The sequence below is a fragment of the Danio rerio genome, chromosome 4, assembly GCF_052040795.2.
Source record: "Danio rerio strain M-AB ecotype USA chromosome 4, GRCz13ab, whole genome shotgun sequence".
Classification (NCBI taxonomy): Eukaryota; Metazoa; Chordata; class Actinopteri; order Cypriniformes; family Danionidae; genus Danio; species Danio rerio.
The window spans coordinates 39,583,289-39,608,764 of NC_141024.2; the positions used below are offsets into that span (position 1 = coordinate 39,583,289).

Consider the following 25,476-nt stretch of genomic DNA (forward strand, 5'->3'; position numbering starts at 1 on the left):
AAGCATATACATGGTCATTTATTGTTGCTGTTTATTTACAAATGTGTTAAGCTGAGATAATGCATACACTGTAAAATGCTAATGGGTTTTTTTCTCCCCTTTGTTTGTTTGCTTGTGCATCTTCTTCTGGTTTTTCATCGGTGAGATGTTCTATTGAAGTCAGTTGCTGAATGTGATCTGCTCTGCATTCAAATTAATTGAAGTGTGAACTCTTTTCTGGATTTGGATTGTCTCAACTTCCATCGGTGCGTGTCTAATTGTGGAGTTGGACTGGCGAGCCTCCCATTAAGTGGATTTTTTGGATACACCTGTTGGAAAGATACAAAGTAAAACCTATTCAGCGTCATGGTAGGAGTGTAAATTTACAACACACTCACAAGTGCAACATCCTGGATCTCTGGAACTGAATGTGCAACCTAGTTGTTTTGCAAAAGAATCTTTTTGAGTGTTCATCACCTGTACTGGACTTTTGGGACATTTTGAAATGTTTTAAGTGAATGTTTTATTTTCATTTTTATTTTATTTGTACATTGTTTCATTGGAGTGTTCATTAGTTGCAATTTTTGAAGCTTTATAGAGAGAAGTTAATTGGTTTAAGAAGGGAAACCTTGATTATATATTGAATAATAAAACAATTTTAATATTGTATTATTAAGAGGGTTTTGGACGATGGCATTATATAATGGCATTATACGATAATTATATGGCATTATACGATGGCATTATATAATTATATATTATATATATTCACAACATGGAGGTTTATTAATAGGGTATGTCCTATTAATAAATTTGTAGGACATGTAAGCTCGTATAAAGCAAATAGCCTAAATAAAGAGATGCATGGATTAATGTAAATAAATAAATCTTTTCATTATGGCATTGTTCAAAATGGCTTACCTGGCTTTTCCAGAGGTCCACCTGAGTTGTTTTACTGGTTTTCTAATATTGCAGACTGATGCTTTTAACTGTATTCTAAACAGAAGCTCACTCTGAATCTTTTTAGCAGATCGCTATTGTGGATTGTGCTGCACAGCCAACTTAAAAGGGACTGCATCAAAGACAACCCAGGTGGCACATACTAAAAACAACAAGAACAAAAAGTATTTATAAAAAAGTAAGAATTTTTTTTTGGCACAGCAGGGTCTTTCTTCAGGGCTCGTTGGTCAAGGGGTATGATTCTCGCTTAGGATGCGAGAGGTCCTGGGTTCAATCCATGGATGAGCCCTACAGCTCAAAAAAGCAGTGGAACTTTGGCATTTCTACATTAATTGTAGCACCTTTTGCTGTGACTTTAGTTAATGAACATTTAGTGGACTTGTAATTTAAATTAGTTTAACATGTACAATTATACAGACAAAACCGTCTGCTACCCTCAGGCAGATGGTTCCGCAGCATCTGGTTACGCACCAGCCGGCTAAAGGAAAGTTTCTTCCCTCAGACTATCAGGCTGATGAACACTTAACACACAGGCTCTTCCATACCCTCACTGCACACCATCGATATGTAGCATGCACTGACCTTTAGCCAATCCATACTTGAAACAACACTGCCTACAACTATGTGGACACCTATTCATGGTACATATCGTTGTCAATTTCACATTGTCATTTTATTTGTGTTGTTTGTACTGTCGTTGTATTTGCACAGTCATTGTTTTTGCTCTTTCTGTATTTTTTTTACTGTTTGTACAGATAATTTTTCATGATTTTTGGTGAATTTATATGATTTTTTGTGATTTTTCAAGATTTTTTCATGATTTTTCAAGATTTTTTCATCTTTCATGATTTTTCGTGATTTTTCAAGTTTTTTCATTTTTCATGATTTTTTCATTTTTATGAATTTTCATGATTTTTCATGATTTTTTCATTTTTTAATGATTTTTCAAAAATCTTTCATTTTTCGTGATTTTTCATTATTTTAAAAAAAATTTCATTTTTCTTGATTTTTTTGTGATTTTCTTATTTTACGATTTTTAAAAAAATGTTCATTTTTTGTGATTTTTTGCGATTTTTCAAAAATTTTTCATATTTTGCGATTTTTCAAAAATTTTCATTTTTTGCGATTTTTCAAAAATGTTTCATTTTTTGCGATTTTTCAAAAATTTTCATATTTTGCGATTTTGCAAAAATTTTTCAGTTTTTGTGATTTTTCAAAAAAAATTTATATTTTACAATTTTTCAAAAAAATTTCATTTTTTGTGATTTTAAAAAATTTTCATATTTTGCAATTTTTCAAAAATTTTTCATTTTTTGTGATTTTGCGATTTTTCAAAAAATTTTCATTTTTTGTGATTTTTCAAAAATTTTTCATGTTTTGCGATTTTTCAAAAAAATTATATATTTTGCGATTTTTCAAAAAATTGTAATATTTTGCGATTTTTAAAAAAATTTTCATGTTTTGCAATTTTTCAAAAAATTTTCATATTTTGCGATTTTTCAAAAATGTTTTATTTTTTGCAATTTTTCAAAAATTTTTCATATTTTGCGATTTTTCAAAAAATTTTCATATTTTGCGATTTTTCAAAAATTTTTCATTTTTTGTGATTTTTCAAAAAATTTTTGTTTTGCGATTTTTCAAAAAAATTTCCATATTTTGCGATTTTTCAAAAAATTTTCATGTTTTGCCAATTTTCAAAAAATTTTCATTTTTTGCGATTTTTCAAAAATTTTTCATATTTTGCGATTTTTCAAAAAATGTTCATTTTTTGCGATTTTTCAAAAATTGTTCATATTTTGCGATTTTTCAAAAAATTGTCATTTTTTGTGATTTTTTGCGATTTTTCTAAAAATTTTCATGTTTTGCGATTTTTCAAAAAAATTTCATATTTTGCGATTTTTCAAAAAAAAATAATTTTTTGTGATTTTTTGTGATTTTTCAAAAAATTTTCATGTTTTGCGATTTTTCAAAAAAATTATATATTTTGCGATTTTTCAAAAAATTTTAATATTTTGCGATTTTTAAAAAAATTTTCATGTTTTGCAATTTTTCAAAAAATTTTCATATTTTGCGATTTTTCAAAAATGTTTTATTTTTTGCAATTTTTCAAAAATTGTTCATATTTTGCGATTTTTCAAAAAATTTTCATATTTTGCGATTTTTCAAAAATTTTTCATTTTTTGTGATTTTTCAAAAAATTTTCATGTTTTGCGATTTTTTAAAAAAATTTCCATATTTTGCGATTTTTCAAAAAATTTTCATGTTTTGCCAATTTTCAAAAAATTTTCATTTTTTTGCGATTTTTCAAAAAATTTTCATATTTTGCGATTTTTCAAAAAATGTTCATTTTTTGCGATTTTTCAAAAATTGTTCATATTTTGTGATTTTTCAAAAAATTTTCATTTTTTGTGATTTTTTGCGATTTTTCTAAAAATTTTCATGTTTTGCGATTTTTCAAAAAAAATTCCATATTTTGCGATTTTTCAAAAAAAAATAATTTTTTGTGATTTTTTGTGATTTTTCAAAAAATTTTCATGTTTTGCGATTTTTCAAAAAATTTTCATGTTTTGCGATTTTTCAAAAAAATTTCCATATTTTGCGATTTTTCAAAAAATTTTAATGTTTTGCGATTTTTCAAAAAATTTTCATTTTTTGCAATTTTTCAAAAATTGTTCATATTTTGCGATTTTTAAAAAAAATTTCATATTTTGCGATTTTTCAAAAAAATTTCATGTTTTGCGATTTTTCAAAAAATGTTCATGTTTTGCGATTTTTCAAAAAAATTTCCATTTTTTGCGATTTAAAAAAAAAATTTCATGTTTTGCGATTTTTCAAAAAAAATTTCATATTTTGCGATTTTTCAAAAAAATTTCATTTTTTGTGATTTTTCAAAAAATTTTCATTTTTTGTGATTTTTCAAAAAATTTCCATATTTTGTGATTTTTCAAAAAATTTCAATTTTTTGCGATTTTTCAAAAAATTTTATATTTTGCGATTTTTCAAAAAATTTTCTTGTTTTGCGATTTTTCCAAAAACTTTTATTTTTGTGTTTTTTCAAAAAATTTTCATATTTTGCGATTTTTCAAAAAAATTTTATTTTTTGTAATTTTTTGCGATTTTTCAAAAAATTTTCATGTTTTGCGATTTTTCAAAAAAATTTCATATTTTGCGATTTTTCAAAAAAATTCAATTTTTGTGATTTTTTAAACAAAAAATTATATTTTGTGATTTTTCAAAAAATTTTCATGTTTTGCGAATTTTCAAAAAAATTTCATACTTTAAAAAAATTTACATTTTTTGTGATTTTTCAAAAAATTTTCATGTTTTGCGATTTTTCAAAAAAATTATATTTTGCGATTTTTCAAAAATTTTTCATATTTTGCGATTTTTCAAAAATTTTTTATTTTTTGCAATTTTTCAAAAATTGTTCATATTTTGCGATTTTTCACAAATCTTTCATATTTTGCGATTTTTCAAAAAATTTTCATTTTTTGCGATTTTTCAAAAAATTGTCATATGTGATTTTTCAAAAAATTTTCATTTTTTGCGATTTTTCAAAAAAAATATATTTTTCAAAAAATTTTCATATTTTGCGATTTTTCAAAAAATTTTCATGTTTTGCGATCTTTCAAAAAATTTTCATGTTTTGCGATTTTTCAAAAAAATTTAATTTTTTGCGATTTTTCAAAAAATGTTCATATTTTGCGATTTTTCAAAAAATGTTCATTTTTTGCGATTTTTCAAAAATTTTTCATATTTTGCTATTTTTCAAAAATTTTTCATTTTTTGTGATTTTGCGATTTTTCAAAAAAAATTCAATTTTTGTGATTTTTTAAAAAAAAATTTATATTTTGCGATTTTTCAAAAAATTTTCATGTTTTGCGATTTTTCAAAAAAATTTCATATTTTAAAAAAATTTACATTTTTTGTGATTTTTCAAAAAATTTTCATGTTTTGCGATTTTTCAAAAAAATTATATTTTGCGATTTTTCAAAAATTTTTCATATTTTGCGATTTTTCAAAAATTTTTTATTTTTTGCAATTTTTCAAAAATTGTTCATATTTTGCGATTTTTCAAAAATTTTTCATATTTTGCGATTTTTCAAAAAAATTTCATTTTTTGCGATTTTTCAAAAAATTTTCATATGTGATTTTTCAAAAAAATTCCATTTTTTCGATTTTTCAAAAAATTTTATATTTTGCGATGTTTCAAAATACTTTCATTTTTTGCCATTTTTCAAAAATTGTTCATATTTTGTGATTTTTCAAAAAAATTTCATATTTTGTAATTTTTAGCGATTTTTCAAAAAAATTTTCATGTTTTGCGATTTTTCAAAAAATTTTCATATTTTGCAATTTTTCAAAAATTTTTCATTTTTTGTGATTTTGCGATTTTTCAAAAAATTTACATTTTTTGTGATTTTTCAAAAAATTTTCATGTTTTGCGATTTTTCAAAAAAATTATATTTTGCGATTTTTCAAAAATTTTTCATATTTTGCGATTTTTCAAAAATTTTTTATTTTTTGCAATTTTTCAAAAATTGTTCATATTTTGCGATTTTTCACAAATTTTTCATATTTTGCGATTTTTCAAAAAATTTTCATTTTTTGCGATTTTTCAAAAAATTGTCATATGTGATTTTTCAAAAAATTTTCATTTTTTGCGATTTTTCAAAAAAAATATATTTTTCAAAAAATTTTCATATTTTGCGATTTTTCAAAAAATTTTCATGTTTTGCGATCTTTCAAAAAATTTTCATGTTTTGCGATTTTTCAAAAAATTTTAATTTTTTGCGATTTTTCAAAAAATGTTCATATTTTGCGATTTTTCAAAAAATTCATTTTTTGCGATTTTTCAAAAATTTTTCATATTTTGCTATTTTTCAAAAATTTTTCATTTTTTGTGATTTTGCGATTTTTCAAAAAAAATTCAATTTTTGTGATTTTTTTAAAAAAAAATTATATTTTGCGATTTTTCAAAAAATTTTCATGTTTTGCGATTTTTCAAAAAAATTTCATATTTTAAAAAAAATTACATTTTTTGTGATTTTTCAAAAAATTTTCATGTTTTGCGATTTTTCAAAAAAATTATATTTTGCGATTTTTCAAAAATTTTTCATATTTTGCGATTTTTCAAAAATTTTTTATTTTTTGCAATTTTTCAAAAATTGTTCATATTTTGCGATTTTTCAAAAAATTTTCATATTTTGCGATTTTTCAAAAAAATTTCATTTTTTGCGATTTTTCAAAAAATTTTCATATGTGATTTTTCAAAAAAATTCCATTTTTTCGATTTTTCAAAAAATTTTATATTTTGCGATGTTTCAAAATACTTTCATTTTTTGCCATTTTTCAAAAATTGTTCATATTTTGTGATTTTTCAAAAAAATTTCATATTTTGTAATTTTTAGCGATTTTTCAAAAAAATTTTCATGTTTTGCGATTTTTCAAAAAATTTTCATATTTTGCAATTTTTCAAAAATTTTTCATTTTTTGTGATTTTGCGATTTTTCAAAAAATTTACATTTTTTGTGATTTTTCAAAAAATTTTCATGTTTTGCGATTTTTCAAAAAAAAAATATATTTTTCAAAAAATTTTCATATTTTGCGATTTTTCAAAATTTTTTCATTTTTTGCAATTTTTCAAAAATTTTTCATATTTTGCGATTTTTCAAAAAATTTTACTTTTTTGCGATTTTTCAAAAAATTTCATATTTTGCGATTTTTCAAAAAATGTTTATGTTTTGCGATTTTTCAAAAAATTTTCATTTTTTGCAATTTTTCAAAAATTGTTCAAATTTTGCGATTTTTCAAAAAATTTTCATATTTTGCGATTTTTCAAAAAATGTTCATTTTTTGCGATTTTTCAAAAATTTTTCATATTTTGCAATTTTTCAAAAATTTTTCATTTTTTGTGATTTTGCGATTTTTAAAAAAATTTACATTTTTTGTGATTTTTCAAAAAATTTTCATGTTTTGCGATTTTTCAAAAAAATTATATTTTGCGATTTTTCAAAAAATGTTCATATTTTGCGATTTTTCAAAAAAAAAATTTTTTTGTGATTTTTTGAGATTTTTCAAAAAATTTTCATGTTTTGCGATTTTTCAAAAAAAAATCATATTTTGCGATTTTTCAAAAAAATTCATTTTTTGTGATTTTTTGTGATTTTTTAAAAAAATTGCATATTTTGCGATTTTTCAAAAAAATTTCATTTTTTGTGATTTTTTGCGATTTTTCAAAAAATTTTCATGTTTTGCGATTTTTCAAAAAAATTTCATATTTTGCGATTTTTCAAAAAAATTTCATATTTTGCGATTTTTCAAAAAATTTCATTTTTTGTGATTTTTTGTGATTTTTCAAAAAACTTTCATGTTTTGCGATTTTTGCAAAAAAATTTCATATTTTGCGATTTTTCAAAAAAATTTTATTTTTTGTTATTTTTAGTGATTTTTCAAAAAATTATTTTTTTGTGATTTTTTTGCGATTTTTCAAAAAATTTTAATTTTTTGCGATTTTTCAAAAAATTTCATATTTTGCGTTTTTTCAAAATATTTTCATGTTTTGCGATTTTTCAAAAAATTTTAATTTTTTGCGATTTTTCAAAAAATTTCATATTTTGCGATTTTTCAAAAAATTTTCATGTTTTGCGATTTTTCAAAAAATTTTCATTTTTTGCAATTTTTCAAAAATTGTTCAAATTTTGCGATTTTTCAAAAAATTTTCATATTTTGCGATTTTTCAAAAATTTTTCATTTTTTGTGATTTTTCAAAAAATTTTCATGTTTTGCGATTTTTAAAAAAAATTTCCATATTTTGCAATTTTTCAAAAATTGTTCAAATTTTGCGATTTTTCAAAAAATTTTCATATTTTGCGATTTTTCAAAAAATGTTTATTTTTTGCGATTTTTCAAAAATTTTTCATATTTTGCAATTTTTCAAAAATTGTTCAAATTTTGTGATTTTTCAAAAATTTTTCATATTTTGCGATTTTTCAAAAAATGTTCATTTTTTGCGATTTTTAAAAAAATTTACATTTTTTGCGATTTTTCAAAAAAATTATATTTTGCGATTTTTCAAAAATTTTTAATATTTTGCGATTTTTCAAAAATTGTTCATATTTTGCGATTTTTCAAAAAAATTTCATGTTTTGCGATTTTTCAAAAAAATTTTTAATTTTTTGCGATTTTTCAAAAAATGTTCATTTTTCGCGATTTTTCAAAAATTGTTCATATTTTGCGATTTTTCAAAAATTTTTCTTTTGTGATTTTTTGCGATTTTTCAAAAAAATTCATGTTTTGCGATTTTTCAAAAATTTTTCATTTTTTGTGATTTTGCGATTTTTCAAAAAAATTACATTTTTTGCGATTTTTCAAAAAATTTTCATATTTTGCGATTTTTCAAAAAATTTTCATATTTTGCAATTTTTTAAAAAAATTTCATTTTTTGCAATTTTTCAAAAATTGTTCATATTTTGCGATTTTTCAAAAAATTTTCATATTTTGCGATTTTTCAAAAAAATTTCATATTTTGCGATTTTTCAAAAAAAATTCATTTTTTGTGTTTTTTTGCGATTTTTCAAAAAAATTTCATGTTTTGCGATTTTTAAAAAAAAAATTCATATTTTGCGATTTTTCAAAAAAATTCATTTTTTGTGATTTTTTTTGATTTTTTAAAAAATTTTCATATTTTGGGATTTTTCAAAACAATTTCATTTTTTGTGATTTTTTGCGATTTTTCAAAAAATTTTCATGTTTTGCGATTTTTCAAAAAAATTTCATATTTTGCGATTTTTCAAAAAAATTCATTTTTTGTGATTTTTTGTGATTTTTCAAAAAATTTTCATGTTTTGCGATTTTTCAAAAAATTTTCCATATTTTGCGATTTTTCAAAAAAAATTCATATTTTGCGATTTTTCAAAAAAATTCATTTTTTGTGATTTTTGCGATTTTTCAAAAAAAAATTATATTTTGCGATTTTTCAAAAAATTTTCATTTTTTGTGATTTTAAAAAATTTTTCATATTTTGCAATTTTTCAAAAATTTTTCATTTTTTGTGATTTTGCGATTTTTCAAAAAATTATCATTTTTTGTGATTTTTCAAAAAATTTTTGTTTTGTGATTTTTCAAAAAAATTTCATATTTTGCGATTTTTCAAATAAATTCATTTTTTGTGATTTTTTGCGATTTTTCAAAAAATTTTCATGTTTTGCGATTTTTCAAAAAAATTTCATATTTTGCGATTTTTAAAAAAAATTCATTTTTTGTGATTTTTTGTGATTTTTCAAAAAATTTTCATGTTTTGCGATTTTTCAAAAAATTTTCCATATTTTGCGATTTTTCAAAAAAAATTCATATTTTGCGATTTTTCAAAAAAATTCATTTTTTGTGATTTTTGCGATTTTTCAAAAAAAAATTATATTTTGCGATTTTTCAAAAAATTTTCATTTTTTGTGATTTTAAAAAAATTTTCATATTTTGCAATTTTTCAAAAATTTTTCATTTTTTGTGATTTTGCGATTTTTCAAACAATTATCATTTTTTGTGATTTTTCAAAAAATGTTTATGTTTTGTGATTTTTCAAAAAAAATTCATATTTTGCGATTTTTCAAATAAATTCATTTTTTGTGATTTTTTGCGATTTTTCAAAAAAAAATTGTATTTTGCGATTTTTCAAAAAATTTTCATTTTTTTGTGATTTTAAAAAATTTTTCATATTTTGCAATTTTTCAAAAATTTTTCATTTTTTGTGATTTAAAAAAAATTTTCATATTTTGCAATTTTTCAAAAATTTTTCATTTTTTGTGATTTTGCGATTTTTCAAAAAATTATCATTTTTTGTGATTTTTCAAAAAATTTTTATGTTTTGTGATTTTTCAAAAAAATTTCATATTTTGCGATTTTTCAAATAAATTCATTTTTTGTGATTTTTTGCGATTTTTCAAAAAAAATTTATATTTTGCGATTTTTCAGAAAATTTTCATTTTTTGTGATTTTAAAAATTTTTTCATATTTTGCAATTTTTCAAAAATTTTTCATTTTTTGTGATTTTGCGATTTTTCAAAAAATTTACATTTTTTGTGATTTTTCAAAAAAATTTCATGTTTTGCGATTTTTCAAAAAATTATATATTTTGCGATTTTTCAAAAAATGTTCATATTTTGCAATTTTTCAAAAAATTTTCATTTTTTGCAATTTTTCAAAAAATGTTCATATTTTGCGATTTTTCAAAAATTTTTCATATTTTGTGATTTTTCAAAAAATTTTCATTTTTTGCGATTTTTCAAAAAATTTTCATATTTTGCGATTTTTCAAAAAAAATTCATTTTTGTGATTTTTTGCGATTTTTCAAAAAATTTTCATGTTTTGCGATTTTTCAAAAAAATTTCATATTTTGCAATTTTTCAAAAAAAATTCATTTTTTGTGATTTTTTGTGATTTTTCAAAAATATTTCGTTTTGCGATTTTTCAAAAAAAATTCATATTTTGCGATTTTTCAAAAAAATTCATTTTTTGTGATTTTTTGCGATTTTTCAAAAAAATTCATTTTTTGTGATTTTTAGTGATTTTTCAAAAACTTCATTTTTGTGATTTTTTTGCGATTTTGTAAAAAAATTTCATTTTTTGCGATTTTTCAAAAAATGTTCATTTTTTGCGATTTTTCAAAAAATTTTCTTTTTTGCGATTTTTAAAAAAATTTTCTTTTTTGTGATTTTTTGCGATTTTTAAAAAAAAATTATTTTTTGTTATTTTTAAAAAAAAATTCATTTTTTGTGAATTTTCAAAAATTTTAATTATTTTAAATTGTTTATTATTTTTTATTTTTTGTGATTTTTTGTGCTTTTTCAAGATTTTATAATTTTTCATGATTTTTCTTGATCTTTCAAGATTTTTTCATTTTTCGTTATTTTTCGATTTCTCGAGATTTTTCGTGACACTGAAGCGGTTCCAGCAGTACATTCTCAGCAAAGAGATAGGCTTTATTTTATTTTTAAAATACTTTATTAAAAATATATATCATGCTGGCAACATTTCATGCAAACTACAACTTGTAACTCACAGAAACCCCCAAAGGACAGGCCTCTTCCTGCAGTGGCGGCCAGCTCCAGCTCATCGGGTTCTAGAGGTGATGGTGGATGCGCAGATGATGCGCTACTTGTGAAAAACCCTCAATGCTTTTGAAGCACAAGGTGCACAGCAAATTCATTGGTGTTCAATTTTTAAGTGTTGTGGTAATTCAGAGTGAAGTGTTAAAATTCTAGAGTTATATAAAGTGTCATACACTAAAGCTCCACCAGATCTTTATGACACACAGACATCAAGAATCAGGATATGAACCTCAACCATGGTTGCTTAAAAGAAAAAAAGCTGCATATTTCATGCTGGGTGCCAGCATAGTACAAAGCTCCCAGCATGCATTGCATCATAAATAAATTATGCAGCTTTATGTTGTTACAATCTCTTTCTTTTTATTTATTTTGTGTTGTGTTTGGGAGGTAATATTTCAGTAGTTTTTTTAATTGATTTTTATTTTTTTTGTTTGTCACCATTATTGAGATTCAAAGACTAATTGTTGATGTCTGTGTGTTTTTAAGTGCTGCCATAGATCAAACATTCACATTGTAAATCATGCTTTTAAAGTCATTAATTGTTAAAGCTTCAGTGGTTTCATTTACGTATTTTATTTATTTCACACACATAACTAATTTGACACTGAATTAGAAAACAAGCAGGAGAAGATGGCTTTGATATCATAGTTAATCTCTTCAGACTGACTCTTACATTTTCTTTTGAATTTTCATGCTACATGTAAGAATAGTGTGATTAGCACTAATAATTATAGCATCCAAATAAAAAAAACATTTATAGCAAGAAGTTGAAGAGCCCTACTAAAGCAGACTCTGTCCTCCATCATGGTGACTTCAAATGAACAACAGAAATTTCATAAAGAGCTTTTGTTCACATGACAGAATTAAAGCCAAAGCTCAGTAATAAGTGAAGCTCCATGATGAGTTGTTTAATGTGATGAGTTGTTTTAAAGATGTTGAAAATAAAAATAAATTTTATTGTGTAATTTGTTTATTTTTTTTTATTCATTATTATTTTATTTAAAGTTTTATTCTCAGTTAATTTCATCTTTGGTTTTGGCTACTGCTGCCAGTATTTTGATATACATTTTTCATATATTTTACACAATAAGAGTTTGCTAATTAACACTCTCTGAGTGGTAATTTTTTTAACACTTTCAAAAGTGTTATTTTAACACTTTTTATAGTGGTTCCCATATAAACACTGAGGGAGTGTTAATTTGAACTCTAAGGTAGTTAAATCTACAATCTAAAATTTGCAGTGTGTATAACCCTTTATTATTGTCTTTAATTGTTTATGTACCATAGCATAATCAATGAAACACAACATCAAAACACTGTGCTGATGAGATTGTCTTCTTGCTGCTTTGACACTGACTTTTGCCTATCTTGTGTTTTTTTTTGTCCTTCTTTAGCAGTTGAGGACAAAGGCGGTCTGCCGAAGAAACCACTCAGCTCCTCTGAAAGACAAGGTATATCACATAATAAATGTCACTTATTAACATTTATTCATACTGTTGCAGCATGAACTACAGTTGAGGGCCCTCCTGTGAAATATTTATTCAAGCTAATGGAGCAAGGACATTTTCACAGTACTTACGATAGTATATTATCTTCTGAAGAAAGTTTTATTTGTTTTATTATTTATGTTTTTTTATTGGCTACAGAACAAACAGTGTTAAGCTAGTTAAGCCTTTACTTTCTCAATCTAAATATGGTAGCACATCAGAATAATAGTCCTTTAGTTAATCAATTTACTAACACTAAGTGTCACCAATCTTGTGCCGCATTTTTTAATTACAGTTCAACATTAATGCATTATTAAAATCCAAAGTTGTGCTTGTTGACATTACTTAATGCACAGTGCATTAATGAACTAATGTTATTTAACTTAAACATTAAATCGTTAACAAAGATGAATGAATACTGTAATTAATGTATTAAACTTCTAAGTCATGTCAGTAAATGCATTAACTAATATTAACTAATGGACTATTACTCTAAAGTGTTACCTTAAAGGGTGACACTTTACAATAAGTTTGTATTAGTTAATGTCAAAGCATTTACTACCATAAACAAGCAATGAACAATACACTTAATGCAGTATTTGTTCGTGTTACAGTCATCCATGCCAACTCACAGTCCATCAACTAAGCATTAAATATTATTTTAATAAAGCATTAGTACATGTTGAACTATGATTAAAAATGTTGTACAAGCATTGTTCATAATTAGTTCATGTTAATAAATACATTATCTAATGAAACCTTATTGTAAAGTGTGACCCAATATTATATACTGTCATCATGGTAAAGATAAATTATGAGAAATTAGTTATTAGAACTATTATGTTTAGAAATGTGCCTGAACAAGTCCTCTCTCCATTACACATAAATTGTGAAAAATAAACTCAAATTTAACAGGGGGGCTTATAATTACGGCTTCAACTGTATGCAATAATAAATAAAAGTCGTCACACTAAGACACTGTGTTCTGATAATCACAACTGTGCTCATTTAGGAGCCGGGGAAGCAAAGAGAAGAAAACGTTCCTGTGAAGATCTTTCACAGAAGCCCCACTCAGACTCTCCACTGTCTGCTGTAAGTTCATCGTTTGTACATCACAATTAGGTGGTGTATATACTCCTGAATACAGTTTTGTGAGCATAGATGGGGAGACTGTGCAAAAAGTATGAATATGTCAATGAAAAAGGTTTTACCTATTATACTTACTTTGTTGAAGGCTCCTGCATCGACTTCTTTATTGGAGGCTCCTGCGTCAGCCTCATCAGTTCCTGGCCAGTCTTCTTCATCGGCTCCTGCATCAGCCTCATCAGTTCCTGGCCAGTCTTCTTTATCGGCTCCTGCATCAGCCTCATCAGTTCCTGCCTTGGGTTCTTCATCAGCTCCTGTATCAGCCTCATCAGTTCCTGCCTTGGCTTCTTCATCGGCTCCTGTTTCAGCCTCATCAGTTCCTGCCTTGTCTTCTTCATCAGGTCCTGTATCAGCCTCATCAGTTCCTGCCTTGGCTTCTTCTGACGTTCAACCTAGAAGGTCATCTGGTGGGTCAACACACAGTGACCCAGCACATTCTGAGGTAACTGTCAAAGTACTCTGTGGATGTTAAGATAAGAAAAATTTATACTTTAATACTAAAAAAATCAACTTTAATTGATTTTAACACCGTTTTGTCTCGGTTATTCTAATTACCAGGTGTCATTTAAGGGTTGGCACAAGATGTGGGAGTCTGGACATACTGTGGCTGAAGGAGAATGCTAAAAGGGGACTCTTTCAGAGGGCCATGTCTTATAAAGACAAATATGGAAACAGAAAGTGGAGGAAAGTCCTGAAGGATGACCGGATGTGGTTTCACCCTCCAGAATTTCCTGGAGTGGTGGAAGGAAAAGTCCCCTCAGCTTTTTTCGCAGCTCCGTTTTTTTCTGGAGACCAGTCGGTGTGTGGCGTTACATTCTTCGGTGCCCAAGGTCTGACTGCCCAGCACGCACCAATCAGAAGGCTTTTCTCCACCGTTGTGGCTATTCATCCACGGTAAGACAGATCTGCCACATGTCTGGCTGGTACTCCATGCTGACTGAGGTCCTAGCATGCGACGCCTGTAGAAAGGCTGCAAAGGAGTCGAAAGAGCATACTTTTGGTCGTTTCCTGTTATGGGATCAGTGCATCCTTAACCAGCTCAGTCCAGCTCACAGAGCGGTGTTTCCTGCTGTCTTGACGCTACGGTGAGTCTCTAGCAGAATACAAATCATTGTGAAATTATGCAGAGTCTTAAAAAAAGTTAAGATTCACCATCATCTAATGATTGTGTTGCTCCTATGATTCTAGGCGTGGCGTGGACAAGCAGGTGATCCGTCTGATGAGGGATCGCACTGAGGGAAACACCATGGTGAAGGTTTGGAGACAGGTGCAGGAGAGCCACTGCGGGGACTATCTGCAGAGAAAGGACTTGTACACCACTCTTCTCAGCCAGTACAACAAACCTGGGAAGATCATCAGCGCCTTGAACAAGCTTGACCTCGATGACCGCAGCATCCAACAATTCGACAGCCTCTACTCTGCACGCTGGGGCAATGCTCTGTTTGGCCGCACCAGTGGAGATCCGACTGAGGCGTCCCTGGTGCAGAAGTTCAAGTTCAGCAAGCGGTACTCAGCCGCACACTTGGTGGACTCCAGAAAGGACCGGCTGATGTACTGCCTGGTCAAACAGCTGTGGCTTCATCCTGGTGTTGGAGGAAAAGCTAAAGGGTCACCGCTGAAACAGCAGATCACTAAACTGTACCAGCGTGTGCAGCAGAGAGTGACGGTGGACGATGATCAGCTCAGCAAACTTGGGATTCCCATCCTGAAAATAAATTCAAAGTGCGTGAGCGAGTTCATCAGGAGGCAGGAGGCGCTGTCAGCCACAAATGTCATCGACCAGGGTCTGTCTGTCCTCCGTCGTCACCAGAGCGTCTCCAGCACCAGCCAGCCCCCCGCTGAGGAGCTTCCAGAGGAAAGACCCCATACCAGCCGGCCTCCAGTGCAATATCCTATCACCACTTCTCTGGCCGGCACCCGAAAGTTGAAGCAAAGGCTCCCGCAAATCTTACCTGTCCCTCCCTCTGCTCTTGCTCAACCAGTTCCTGCGCCGGCCCATTCAATGCCCGCAGGACTCCGGCACACACACACTCCGCTGACTGCACCTCCCGCTGTTTCCTTGCCGCAGGCATCCACTCCGCCACTGTTGCCCTCAAGATCAACAGTCTAAAAGAGGAAAAAGGCAGAACTCAGTGGCTCTGGACATCCAACCTCAGTGAAGGTTTACATCTGTGCTCTGTGTGGCCAACCAACTCAAGGCCACAAGAAATACAGAAAGAAGAGCTACTGTGAGAGCTCCAAAGCCTCCACATTCACAAACCTTGCTGGGCAGACGTTTGACTGTTTTGAAGACTTTAAAAGGGCTGTGGACATTCTCTTGGGCTCTCAGTCTCAGGCCTCCGAGTCTGTCTAACTGGACCTCTATCCATGTTATTGTTGCAAAAATGTATATGTTATAATAACAGTTGGTTGTTTGAGAGTTTACAGTGTTTTACACTAATTTGTTAATTTTTGCAACACTGTTATTGATGCATAAATGTTATATTAACATTTATTTGTTTTAAAGTTTACAGTTTTTTACAGTTTGCACTAATTTGTTCATTGTTGTTACACTTATTGTTGCACAAATGTATGTAATATTAACAGTTGATTGTTTCAGAGTATAAATCGTTTTAAACTGATTTGTAGATTGTAATTTATTGTTGCAAAAATGCAACCGTTTACAGTTTGCACTAATTTGTTGATTGTTGTTATTTTTTGCAGAAATTAATGTTTTATTAACATTTGATTGTTTAAGTTTACAGTGTTTTACACTAATTTGTTGATTGTTGCAGAAACTAATGTTATATTAACATTTGTTTAAGTTTACAGTGTTTTACACTAATTTGTTGATTTTTGTAACACTGTTTTGTTGCAGAAATGTATGTTATATTGTTTTACAGTTTACAGTATTTCGTTGATTGTTTTCTTGTTTTTTATTTATGTTTAATAATTATATAATATTAGGTTAAAGTATTTTAATAACTACTTTTTGATTACAAATGTTGCTTTTTATACTTTAATTGTTAGCCTTGTTTTTTTTAAAGGAACTTTTTTTTTTATATATCTGAATGCTTGACCAGGCAGCAATTTTTTGTTAATATATACAGATATATTCTTATATCTATAACTGCTATCAATAATATTATAACTAATTATAGTGATAGTAATGTGTTTTTATTTATTATGTACAAAGCATATGTATACATTTTTATGTCAGGCAGGTCTAACAATATGTTTAGAACTTTTCTTTTGCACTTTTAATAAATTTGGATAATAAAATACAACCTCGTGTTTGTTTTTGTATTTGTGGGAATGACTTCATTAGTTTTTAAAAATTGCCTAAATCATTTGAATTTAATTTAGAATCATATTATCTAACTCTATGACAATAATATGCAGTCCATTTTAAAAGTAATCTCTGGTACAGGTGCTCTGAAAAGTCTATTGCTCCTCTGTGTTTTTCCAAGTCCAGCTCTGGAGTCGAAGACAGCTTATCCTGTTGCCGCCAGATGGGATGCCACTGGATTCATCCTTAAACCACACTCCAACATCAAGCTTCACCTGCAACACACAAATACCACTTGGTTAATATGGTGTAAAAAAAAAAAAAAAAAAAGTACATTAATCAAATATCCTATGACATTACACTCTCAAACTAGAAATGTTGTAATTTGTTACAAAGTAGTTAGGTACTATAATTAAAATACTCACCCAGTGACAAAGTAAGGGATTATTGTTAATTTTATGTAATTGTATTACTGCTATTAGAAATATGATGGTATATCTGTATAATATAATAGAACAGAAGCTAAATATAATTTGCATTTTTTTGTTATACAAACATATTTAAGAATAATTCTACTAAACATTATGCATTTATAAAACAAGTTTGACCTTTAATTACTACTATTAATTATATTACATATGAATATTTTATTTATAGAACTGATATTACATATATTAATTTATATATTCCATTTGTTGAGGTTTATGGGGATTTTGAGTGAACTTATTAAATTTTAATAACAAACTTATTAAATGATCATTTCATAGTTTACTTTTGTGCACAGTTAGAGTTGTTTGCTTAAATTTCAAAAGCACCACACTATATAGAACGTGTTCTGACAGCTAATACTATTTGTTTTGATGACATCACCAGGGGGTTGTTCACTCGCAAAAGCAGTTCATTCATGGTTTTCTGAAACACAATCAATCAATCAGATGCTGTAATTGCCTACACATCTATAATGGAGTTTGCACGCCGTACAGGTCGAACGCCGTTCGCAGGGGTCAGCGTGGCCGGAGTGCAATGGCCAAGCCTCGCCCTGGGTGAACCACCTTCTTGATCATGGTATCTCCCCTGCCAGGTAAGTATGAGTTGCCGGGCGGCGCAAATGGCAGCCGCCGTTTTCTATCGGCCGTACTCCAGGGCGGTGATGCCCAGCCACCGAGCATGGGGAATGGGCCAGCAACCCCTGTCTCCTGACGGCGCTGTACTTGCAGCAGACGTGCCTGTGCCTGCAAACCACTCGCTAGTAACTGTGGCAACGCATGAAGAGTTTGAGCTTCCTCCAGATGCTTGCTTTGGGTTTTGTCATCAGTTGGGGCTGCCAACACATGGATTCCACCGGACGCACTCGATCTGGGGATAACAGACCCTCTATGGGGGGAGGGGAGGGGATCCTCCTGTTCTTTCTTTCTTTTCCTCCATCTGTTTTCTTTCTCTACAGATGCCGTTTTTCTCTGCTTAGTTTCTGATTTGGTCTATTTGGACATGTCGACCTCCTGCTTTGCTGCGGTTCGGACCGCCTTAGCCTAGAGCTCCGTGCTTTGCACTCTTGCCTTGTACGTTTTGTGTCCTGTTTTCTCACGTCAGCCTATCAGCACAGTGCTCAAACGACATAGCTTGAAGAAGACGACGGGATCTACAAACGTTCCGCAAAAGAACTTCACTGACGAAAGCGGAAGCGCTAACGAAACAACCTCCCGCTGCAAGCACCTTACATTCCTGGGACGGGAAACCACCGACGGCTGGCTGCGAAATTGCCTCTGGTTCAGATTGGTTTAGAACCGTCCCTCTGCCCAAAACGCCACAGACGTCTGCAAAAGATTGCAGTTCTTGAAACAAAGTTACCTCTGATCCGAGCCGAAGCGTTCGCTTACTTAATGGCAGATAAAATGATGACCTTTCACACGGTCTGCATTCGTTCCGTCAGTAACAGCGGCAGGCCGGTAAAAATAAAATTCTGACATTCCACAGGGCACACTCGCTTGGCGGACAAAAGCCACCGGGGGCTCTCTTTGCGTGTTCCTTCACCTGGTCAAACCGCTTTGAGGGGGGACCTTTCGAGTAGCTTTCGGCGTCAGAACAGGCTCTTCTAGCGACGGGTGGGCAGGCCTTCCACAGGCGCGCGCGCGGCTCTACTGGAGCAAAAGAGGCTTGGCAAAGGACGAGGAAGAGAGGGAAGCGCCGCTCCAGCGAGAGGGTGCTCGCTGCAGAGCCATTTGAGGAGAGCTGAGCTCCAGCGAGGGGGAGCATGAGCTGTCGCTCCTCCTCCTGTAAGCTGTTTTAATGCGTACACCAACCCCGCCCCTAACCCTACCCCCAGTGACATCACTCGTAGAAGAAGTGCAAAAAAGGTGGAGCTCAAGCTTAAGCTCCCCCTCGCTGGAGCTCAGCTCTCCTCAAATGGCTCTGCAGCGAGCACCACTTGGCTCCAGCCGGGTCCGACGCTACCGCCTGAACTCTGTCTTGAACCACTGTGCTCAGGGGAGAGCGCGAACGCAGTCCCCCACTACCAGAAATTATGCAGTCGAGATTCCCACATTTGGGGAATTCGCAGGGGTCAGCGTGGCCGGAGTGCAATGGCCAAGCCTCGCCCTGGGTGAACCACCTTCTTGATCATGGTATCTCCCCTGCCAGGTAAGTATGAGTTGCCGGGCGGCGCAAATGGCAGCCGCCGTTTTCTATCGGCCGTACTCCAGGGCGGTGATGCCCAGCCACCGAGCATGGGGAATGGGCCAGCAACCCCTGTCTCCTGACGGCGCTGTACTTGCAGCAGACGTGCCTGTGCCTGCAAACCACTCGCTAGTAACTGTGGCAACGCATGAAGAGTTTGAGCTTCCTCCAGATGCTTGCTTTGGGTTTTGTCATCAGTTGGGGCTGCCAACACATGGATTCCACCGGACGCACTCGATCTGGGGATAACAGACCCTCTATGGGGGGAGGGGAGGGGATCCTCCTGTTCTTTCTTTCTTTTCCTCCATCTGTTTTCTTTCTCTACAGATGCCGTTTTTCTCTGCTTAGTTTCTGATTTGGTCTATTTGGACATGTCGACCTCCTGCTTTGCTGCGGTTCGGACCGCCTTAGCCTAGAGCTCCGTGCTTTGCACTCTTGCCTTGTACGTTTTGTGTCCTGTTTTCTCACGTCAGCCTATCAGCACAGTGCTCAAACGACATAGCTTGAAGAAGACGACGGGATCTACAAACGTTCCGCAAAAGAACTTCACTGACGAAAGCGGAAGCGCTAACGAAACAACCTCCCGCTGCAAGCACCTTACATTCCTGGGACGGGAAACCACCGACGGCTGGCTGCGAAATTGCCTCTGGTTCAGATTGGTTTAGAACCGTCCCTCTGCCCAAAACGCCACAGACGTCTGCAAAAGATTGCAGTTCTTGAAACAAAGTTACCTCTGATCCGAGCCGAAGCGTTCGCTTACTTAATGGCAGATAAAATGATGACCTTTCACACGGTCTGCATTCGTTCCGTCAGTAACAGCGGCAGGCCGGTAAAAATAAAATTCTGACATTCCACAGGGCACACTCGCTTGGCGGACAAAAGCCACCGGGGGCTCTCTTTGCGTGTTCCTTCACCTGGTCAAACCGCTTTGAGGGGGGACCTTTCGAGTAGCTTTCGGCGTCAGAACAGGCTCTTCTAGCGACGGGTGGGCAGGCCTTCCACAGGCGCGCGCGCGGCTCTACTGGAGCAAAAGAGGCTTGGCAAAGGACGAGGAAGAGAGGGAAGCGCCGCTCCAGCGAGAGGGTGCTCGCTGCAGAGCCATTTGAGGAGAGCTGAGCTCCAGCGAGGGGGAGCATGAGCTGTCGCTCCTCCTCCTGTAAGCTGTTTTAATGCGTACACCAACCCCGCCCCTAACCCTACCCCCAGTGACATCACTCGTAGAAGAAGTGCAAAAAAGGTGGAGCTCAAGCTTAAGCTCCCCCTCGCTGGAGCTCAGCTCTCCTCAAATGGCTCTGCAGCGAGCACCACTTGGCTCCAGCCGGGTCCGACGCTACCGCCTGAACTCTGTCTTGAACCACTGTGCTCAGGGGAGAGCGCGAACGCAGTCCCCCACTACCAGAAATTATGCAGTCGAGACTCCCACATTTGGGGAATTCGCAGGGGTCAGCGTGGCCGGAGTGCAATGGCCAAGCCTCGCCCTGGGTGAACCACCTTCTTGATCATGATATCTCCCCTGCCAGGTAAGTATGAGTTGCCGGGCGGCGCAAATGGCAGCCGCCGTTTTCTATCGGCCGTACTGCAGGGCGGTGATGCCCAGCCACCGAGCATGGGGAATGGGCCAGCAACCCCTGTCTCCTGACGGCGCTGTACTTGCAGCAGACGTGCCTGTGCTTGTAAACCACTCGCTAGTAACTGTGGCAACGCATGAAGGGTTTGAGCTTCCTCCAGATGCTTGCTTCGTGTTTTGTCATCAGTTGGGGCTGCCAACACATGGATTCCACTGGACGCACTCGATCTGGGGATAACAGACCCTCTATGGGGGGAGGGGATCCTCCTGTTCTTTCTTTCTTTTCCTCCATCTGTTTTCTTTCTCTACAGATGCCGTTTTTCTCTGCTGAGTTTCTGATTTGGTCTATTTGGACATGTCGACCTCCGGCTTTGCTGCGGTTCGGACCGCCTTTGCCTAGAGCTCCGTGCTTTGCACTCTCGCCTTGTATATTTCCTGTCCTGTTTTCTTACGTCAGCCTATCAGCACAGTGCTCAAACGACATAGCTTGAAGAACACGACGGGATCTACAAACGTTCCGCAAAAGAACTTCACTGACGAAAGCGGAAGCGCTAACGGAACAACCTCCCGCTGCAGGCACCTTACATTCCTGAGACGGGACACCACCGACGGCTGGCTGCGAAATTGCCTCTGGTTCAGATTGGTTTAGAACCGTCCCTCTGCCCGAAACGCCACAGACGTCTGCGAAAGATTGCAGCTCTTGAAACAAAGTTACCTCTGATCCGAGCAGAAGCGTTCGCTTACTTAATGGCAGATAAAATGATGACCTTTCACACGGTCTGCATTCGTTCCGTCAGTAACAGCGGCAGGCCGGCAAATAAAATCCTGACGTTCCACAGGGCACACTCGCTTGGCGGACAAAAGCCACCGGGGGCTCTCTTTGCGTGTTCCTTCACCTGGTCAAACCGCTTTGAGGGGGGACCTTTCGAGTAGTTTTCGGCGTCTGAACAGACTCTTCTAGCGACGGGTGGGCAGGCCTTCCACAGGCGCGCGCAGCTCTACTGGAGCAAAAGAGGCTTGGCAAAGGACGAGGAAGAGAGGGGAGCGACGCTCCAGCCGGGTCCGACGCTACCGCCGGAACTCTGTCTTGAACCACTGTGCTCAGGGGAGAGCGCGAACGCAGTCCCCCACTACCAGAAATTATGCAGTCGAGACTCCCACATTTGGGGAATTCGCAGGGGTCAGCGTGGCCGGAGTGCAATGGCCAAGCCTCGCCCTGGGTGAACCACCTTCTTGATCATGGTATCTCCCCTGCCAGGTAAGTATGAGTTGCCGGGCGGCGCAAATGGCAGCCGCCGTTTTCTATCGGCCGTACTGCAGGGCGGTGATGCCCAGCCACCGAGCATGGGGAATGGGCCAGCAACCCCTGTCTCCTGACGGCGCTGTACTTGCAGCAGACGTGCCTGTGCTTGCAAACCACTCGCTAGTAACTGTGGCAACGCATGAAGGGTTTGAGCTTCCTCCAGATGCTTGCTTCGTGTTTTGTCATCAGTTGGGGCTGCCAACACATGGATTCCACTGGACGCACTCGATCTGGGGATAACAGACCCTCTATGGGGGGAGGGGATCCTCCTGTTCTTTCTTTCTTTTCCTCCATCTGTTTTCTTTCTCTACAGATGCCGTTTTTCTCTGCTGAGTTTCTGATTTGGTCTATTTGGACATGTCGACCTCCGGCTTTGCTGCGGTTCGGACCGCCTTTGCCTAGAGCTCCGTGCTTTGCACTCTCGCCTTGTATATTTCCTGTCCTGTTTTCTTACGTCAGCCTATCAGCACAGTGCTCAAACGACATAGCTTGAAGAACACGACGGGATCTACAAACGTTCCGCAAAAGAACTTCACTGACGAAAGCGGAAGCGCTAACGGAACAACCTCCCGCTGCAGGCACCTTACATTCCTGAGACGGGACACCACCGACGGCTGGCTGCGAAATTGCCTCTGGTTCAGATTGGTTTAGAACCGTCCCTCTGCCCGAAACGCCACAGACGTCTGCGAAAGATTGCAGCTCTTGAAACAAAGTTACCTCTGATCCGAGCAGAAGCGTTCGCTTACTTAATGGCAGATAAAATGATGACCTTTCACACGGTCTGCATTCGTTCCGTCAGTAACAGCGGCAGGCCGGCAAATAAAATCCTGACGTTCCACAGGGCACACTCGCTTGGCGGACAAAAGCCACCGGGGGCTCTCTTTGCGTGTTCCTTCACCTGGTCAAACCGCTTTGAGGGGGGACCTTTCGAGTAGTTTTCGGCGTCTGAACAGACTCTTCTAGCGACGGGTGGGCAGGCCTTCCACAGGCGCGCGCAGCTCTACTGGAGCAAAAGAGGCTTGGCAAAGGACGAGGAAGAGAGGGGAGCGACGCTCCAGCCGGGTCCGACGCTACCGCCGGAACTCTGTCTTGAACCACTGTGCTCAGGGGAGAGCGCGAACGCAGTCCCCCACTACCAGAAATTATGCAGTCGAGATTCCCACACTTGGGGAATTCGCAGGGGTCAGCGTGGCCGGAGTGCAATGGCCAAGCCTCGCCCTGGGTGAACCACCTTCTTGATCATGGTATCTCCCCTGCCAGGTAAGTATGAGTTGCCGGGCGGCGCAAATGGCAGCCGCCTTTTTTTATCGGCCGTACTGCAGGGCGGTGATGCCCAGCCACCGAGCATGGGGAATGGGCCAGCAACCCCTGTCTCCTGACGGCGCTGTACTTGCAGCAGACGTGCCTGTGCTTGCAAACCACTCGCTAGTAACTGTGGCAACGCATGAAGGGTTTGAGCTTCCTCCAGATGCTTGCTTCGTGTTTTGTCATCAGTTGGGGCTGCCAACACATGGATTCCACTGGACGCACTCGATCTGGGGATAACAGACCCTCTATGGGGGGAGGGGATCCTCCTGTTCTTTCTTTCTTTTCCTCCATCTGTTTTCTTTCTCTACAGATGCCGTTTTTCTCTGCTGAGTTTCTGATTTGGTCTATTTGGACATGTCGACCTCCGGCTTTGCTGCGGTTCGGACCGCCTTTGCCTAGAGCTCCGTGCTTTGCACTCTCGCCTTGTATATTTCCTGTCCTGTTTTCTTACGTCAGCCTATCAGCACAGTGCTCAAACGACATAGCTTGAAGAACACGACGGGATCTACAAACGTTCCGCAAAAGAACTTCACTGACGAAAGCGGAAGCGCTAACGGAACAACCTCCCGCTGCAGGCATCTTACATTCCTGAGACGGGACACCACCGACGGCTGGCTGCGAAATTGCCTCTGGTTCAGATTGGTTTAGAACCGTCCCTCTGCCCGAAACGCCACAGACGTCTGCGAAAGATTGCAGCTCTTGAAACAAAGTTACCTCTGATCCGAGCAGAAGCGTTCGCTTACTTAATGGCAGATAAAATGATGACCTTTCACACGGTCTGCATTCGTTCCGTCAGTAACAGCGGCAGGCCGGCAAATAAAATCCTGACGTTCCACAGGGCACACTCGCTTGGCGGACAAAAGCCACCGGGGGCTCTCTTTGCGTGTTCCTTCACCTGGTCAAACCGCTTTGAGGGGGGACCTTTCGAGTAGTTTTCGGCGTCTGAACAGACTCTTCTAGCGACGGGTGGGCAGGCCTTCCACAGGCGCGCGCAGCTCTACTGGAGCAAAAGAGGCTTGGCAAAGGACGAGGAAGAGAGGGGAGCGACGCTCCAGCCGGGTCCGACGCTACCGCCGGAACTCTGTCTTGAACCACTGTGCTCAGGGGAGAGCGCGAACGCAGTCCCCCACTACCAGAAATTATGCAGTCGAGACTCCCACATTTGGGGAATTCGCAGGGGTCAGCGTGGCCGGAGTGCAATGGCCAAGCCTCGCCCTGGGTGAACCACCTTCTTGATCATGGTATCTCCCCTGCCAGGTAAGTATGAGTTGCCGGGCGGCGCAAATGGCAGCCGCCGTTTTCTATCGGCCGTACTGCAGGGCGGTGATGCCCAGCCACCGAGCATGGGGAATGGGCCAGCAACCCCTGTCTCCTGACGGCGCTGTACTTGCAGCAGACGTGCCTGTGCTTGCAAACCACTCGCTAGTAACTGTGGCAACGCATGAAGGGTTTGAGCTTCCTCCAGATGCTTGCTTCGTGTTTTGTCATCAGTTGGGGCTGCCAACACATGGATTCCACTGGACGCACTCGATCTGGGGATAACAGACCCTCTATGGGGGGAGGGGATCCTCCTGTTCTTTCTTTCTTTTCCTCCATCTGTTTTCTTTCTCTACAGATGCCGTTTTTCTCTGCTGAGTTTCTGATTTGGTCTATTTGGACATGTCGACCTCCGGCTTTGC

At 35.2% G+C, this 25,476-nt stretch overlaps 2 protein-coding genes, 5 non-coding genes and 1 pseudogene across 7 annotated transcripts; 1 reads left to right on the plus strand and 7 right to left on the minus strand.

Moving 5' to 3' along the window:
• Positions 1 to 14,137, minus strand: LOC148680458 (uncharacterized). Its single transcript, XM_088650831.1, has 2 exons — positions 13,757 to 14,137; positions 1 to 12,484 (listed from the first exon to the last, which is right to left on the minus strand). The coding sequence occupies exons 1-2, from the start codon at positions 14,035 to 14,037 to the stop codon at positions 12,436 to 12,438; spliced, it is 330 nt and encodes a 109-aa protein (XP_088506957.1). The 5' UTR covers positions 14,038 to 14,137; the 3' UTR covers positions 1 to 12,435.
• A 112-nt stretch (positions 14,138 to 14,249) lies between these two features.
• Positions 14,250 to 18,016, plus strand: LOC148680459 (uncharacterized). Its single transcript, XM_088650585.1, has 2 exons — positions 14,250 to 14,763; positions 14,867 to 18,016. Exons 1-2 carry the CDS (start codon positions 14,591 to 14,593, stop codon positions 15,786 to 15,788), a joined length of 1,095 nt encoding a protein of 364 aa, XP_088506711.1. The 5' UTR covers positions 14,250 to 14,590; the 3' UTR covers positions 15,789 to 18,016.
• LOC148680460 (U1 spliceosomal RNA) lies at positions 17,917 to 18,035 on the minus strand (annotated as a pseudogene).
• Positions 18,036 to 19,427: 1,392 nt separating this feature from the next.
• LOC148680461 (U1 spliceosomal RNA) lies at positions 19,428 to 19,591 on the minus strand. The gene has a single exon (XR_015943399.1). It is a non-coding gene; the product is annotated as a U1 spliceosomal RNA (small nuclear RNA).
• Positions 19,592 to 20,983: 1,392 nt separating this feature from the next.
• Positions 20,984 to 21,147, minus strand: LOC148680462 (U1 spliceosomal RNA). Its single transcript, XR_015943828.1, has one exon. It is a non-coding gene; the product is annotated as a U1 spliceosomal RNA (small nuclear RNA).
• A 1,141-nt stretch (positions 21,148 to 22,288) lies between these two features.
• On the minus strand, positions 22,289 to 22,452 carry LOC148680463 (U1 spliceosomal RNA). Its single transcript, XR_015943351.1, has one exon. It is a non-coding gene; the product is annotated as a U1 spliceosomal RNA (small nuclear RNA).
• A 1,141-nt stretch (positions 22,453 to 23,593) lies between these two features.
• Positions 23,594 to 23,757, minus strand: LOC148680464 (U1 spliceosomal RNA). Its single transcript, XR_015943823.1, has one exon. It is a non-coding gene; the product is annotated as a U1 spliceosomal RNA (small nuclear RNA).
• A 1,141-nt stretch (positions 23,758 to 24,898) lies between these two features.
• Positions 24,899 to 25,062, minus strand: LOC148680465 (U1 spliceosomal RNA). Its single transcript, XR_015943353.1, has one exon. It is a non-coding gene; the product is annotated as a U1 spliceosomal RNA (small nuclear RNA).
• Between the last annotated feature and the right edge of the window lie 414 nt (positions 25,063 to 25,476).

Coding starts and splice junctions, on each gene's coding strand:
- LOC148680458 (XM_088650831.1), bottom strand. CDS start 14,037: ATGAGGCTGATACAGGACCTGATGAAGAAGACAAGGCAGGAACTGATG. Junction 12,485..13,756: donor ATGCAGGAGCCTTCAACAAA/GTAAGTATAATA, acceptor CTTGTCTTTCAG/AGGAGCTGAGTGGTTTCTTC.
- LOC148680459 (XM_088650585.1), top strand. CDS start 14,591: ATGTCTGGCTGGTACTCCATGCTGACTGAGGTCCTAGCATGCGACGCC. Junction 14,764..14,866: donor CCTGCTGTCTTGACGCTACG/GTGAGTCTCTAG, acceptor CTATGATTCTAG/GCGTGGCGTGGACAAGCAGG.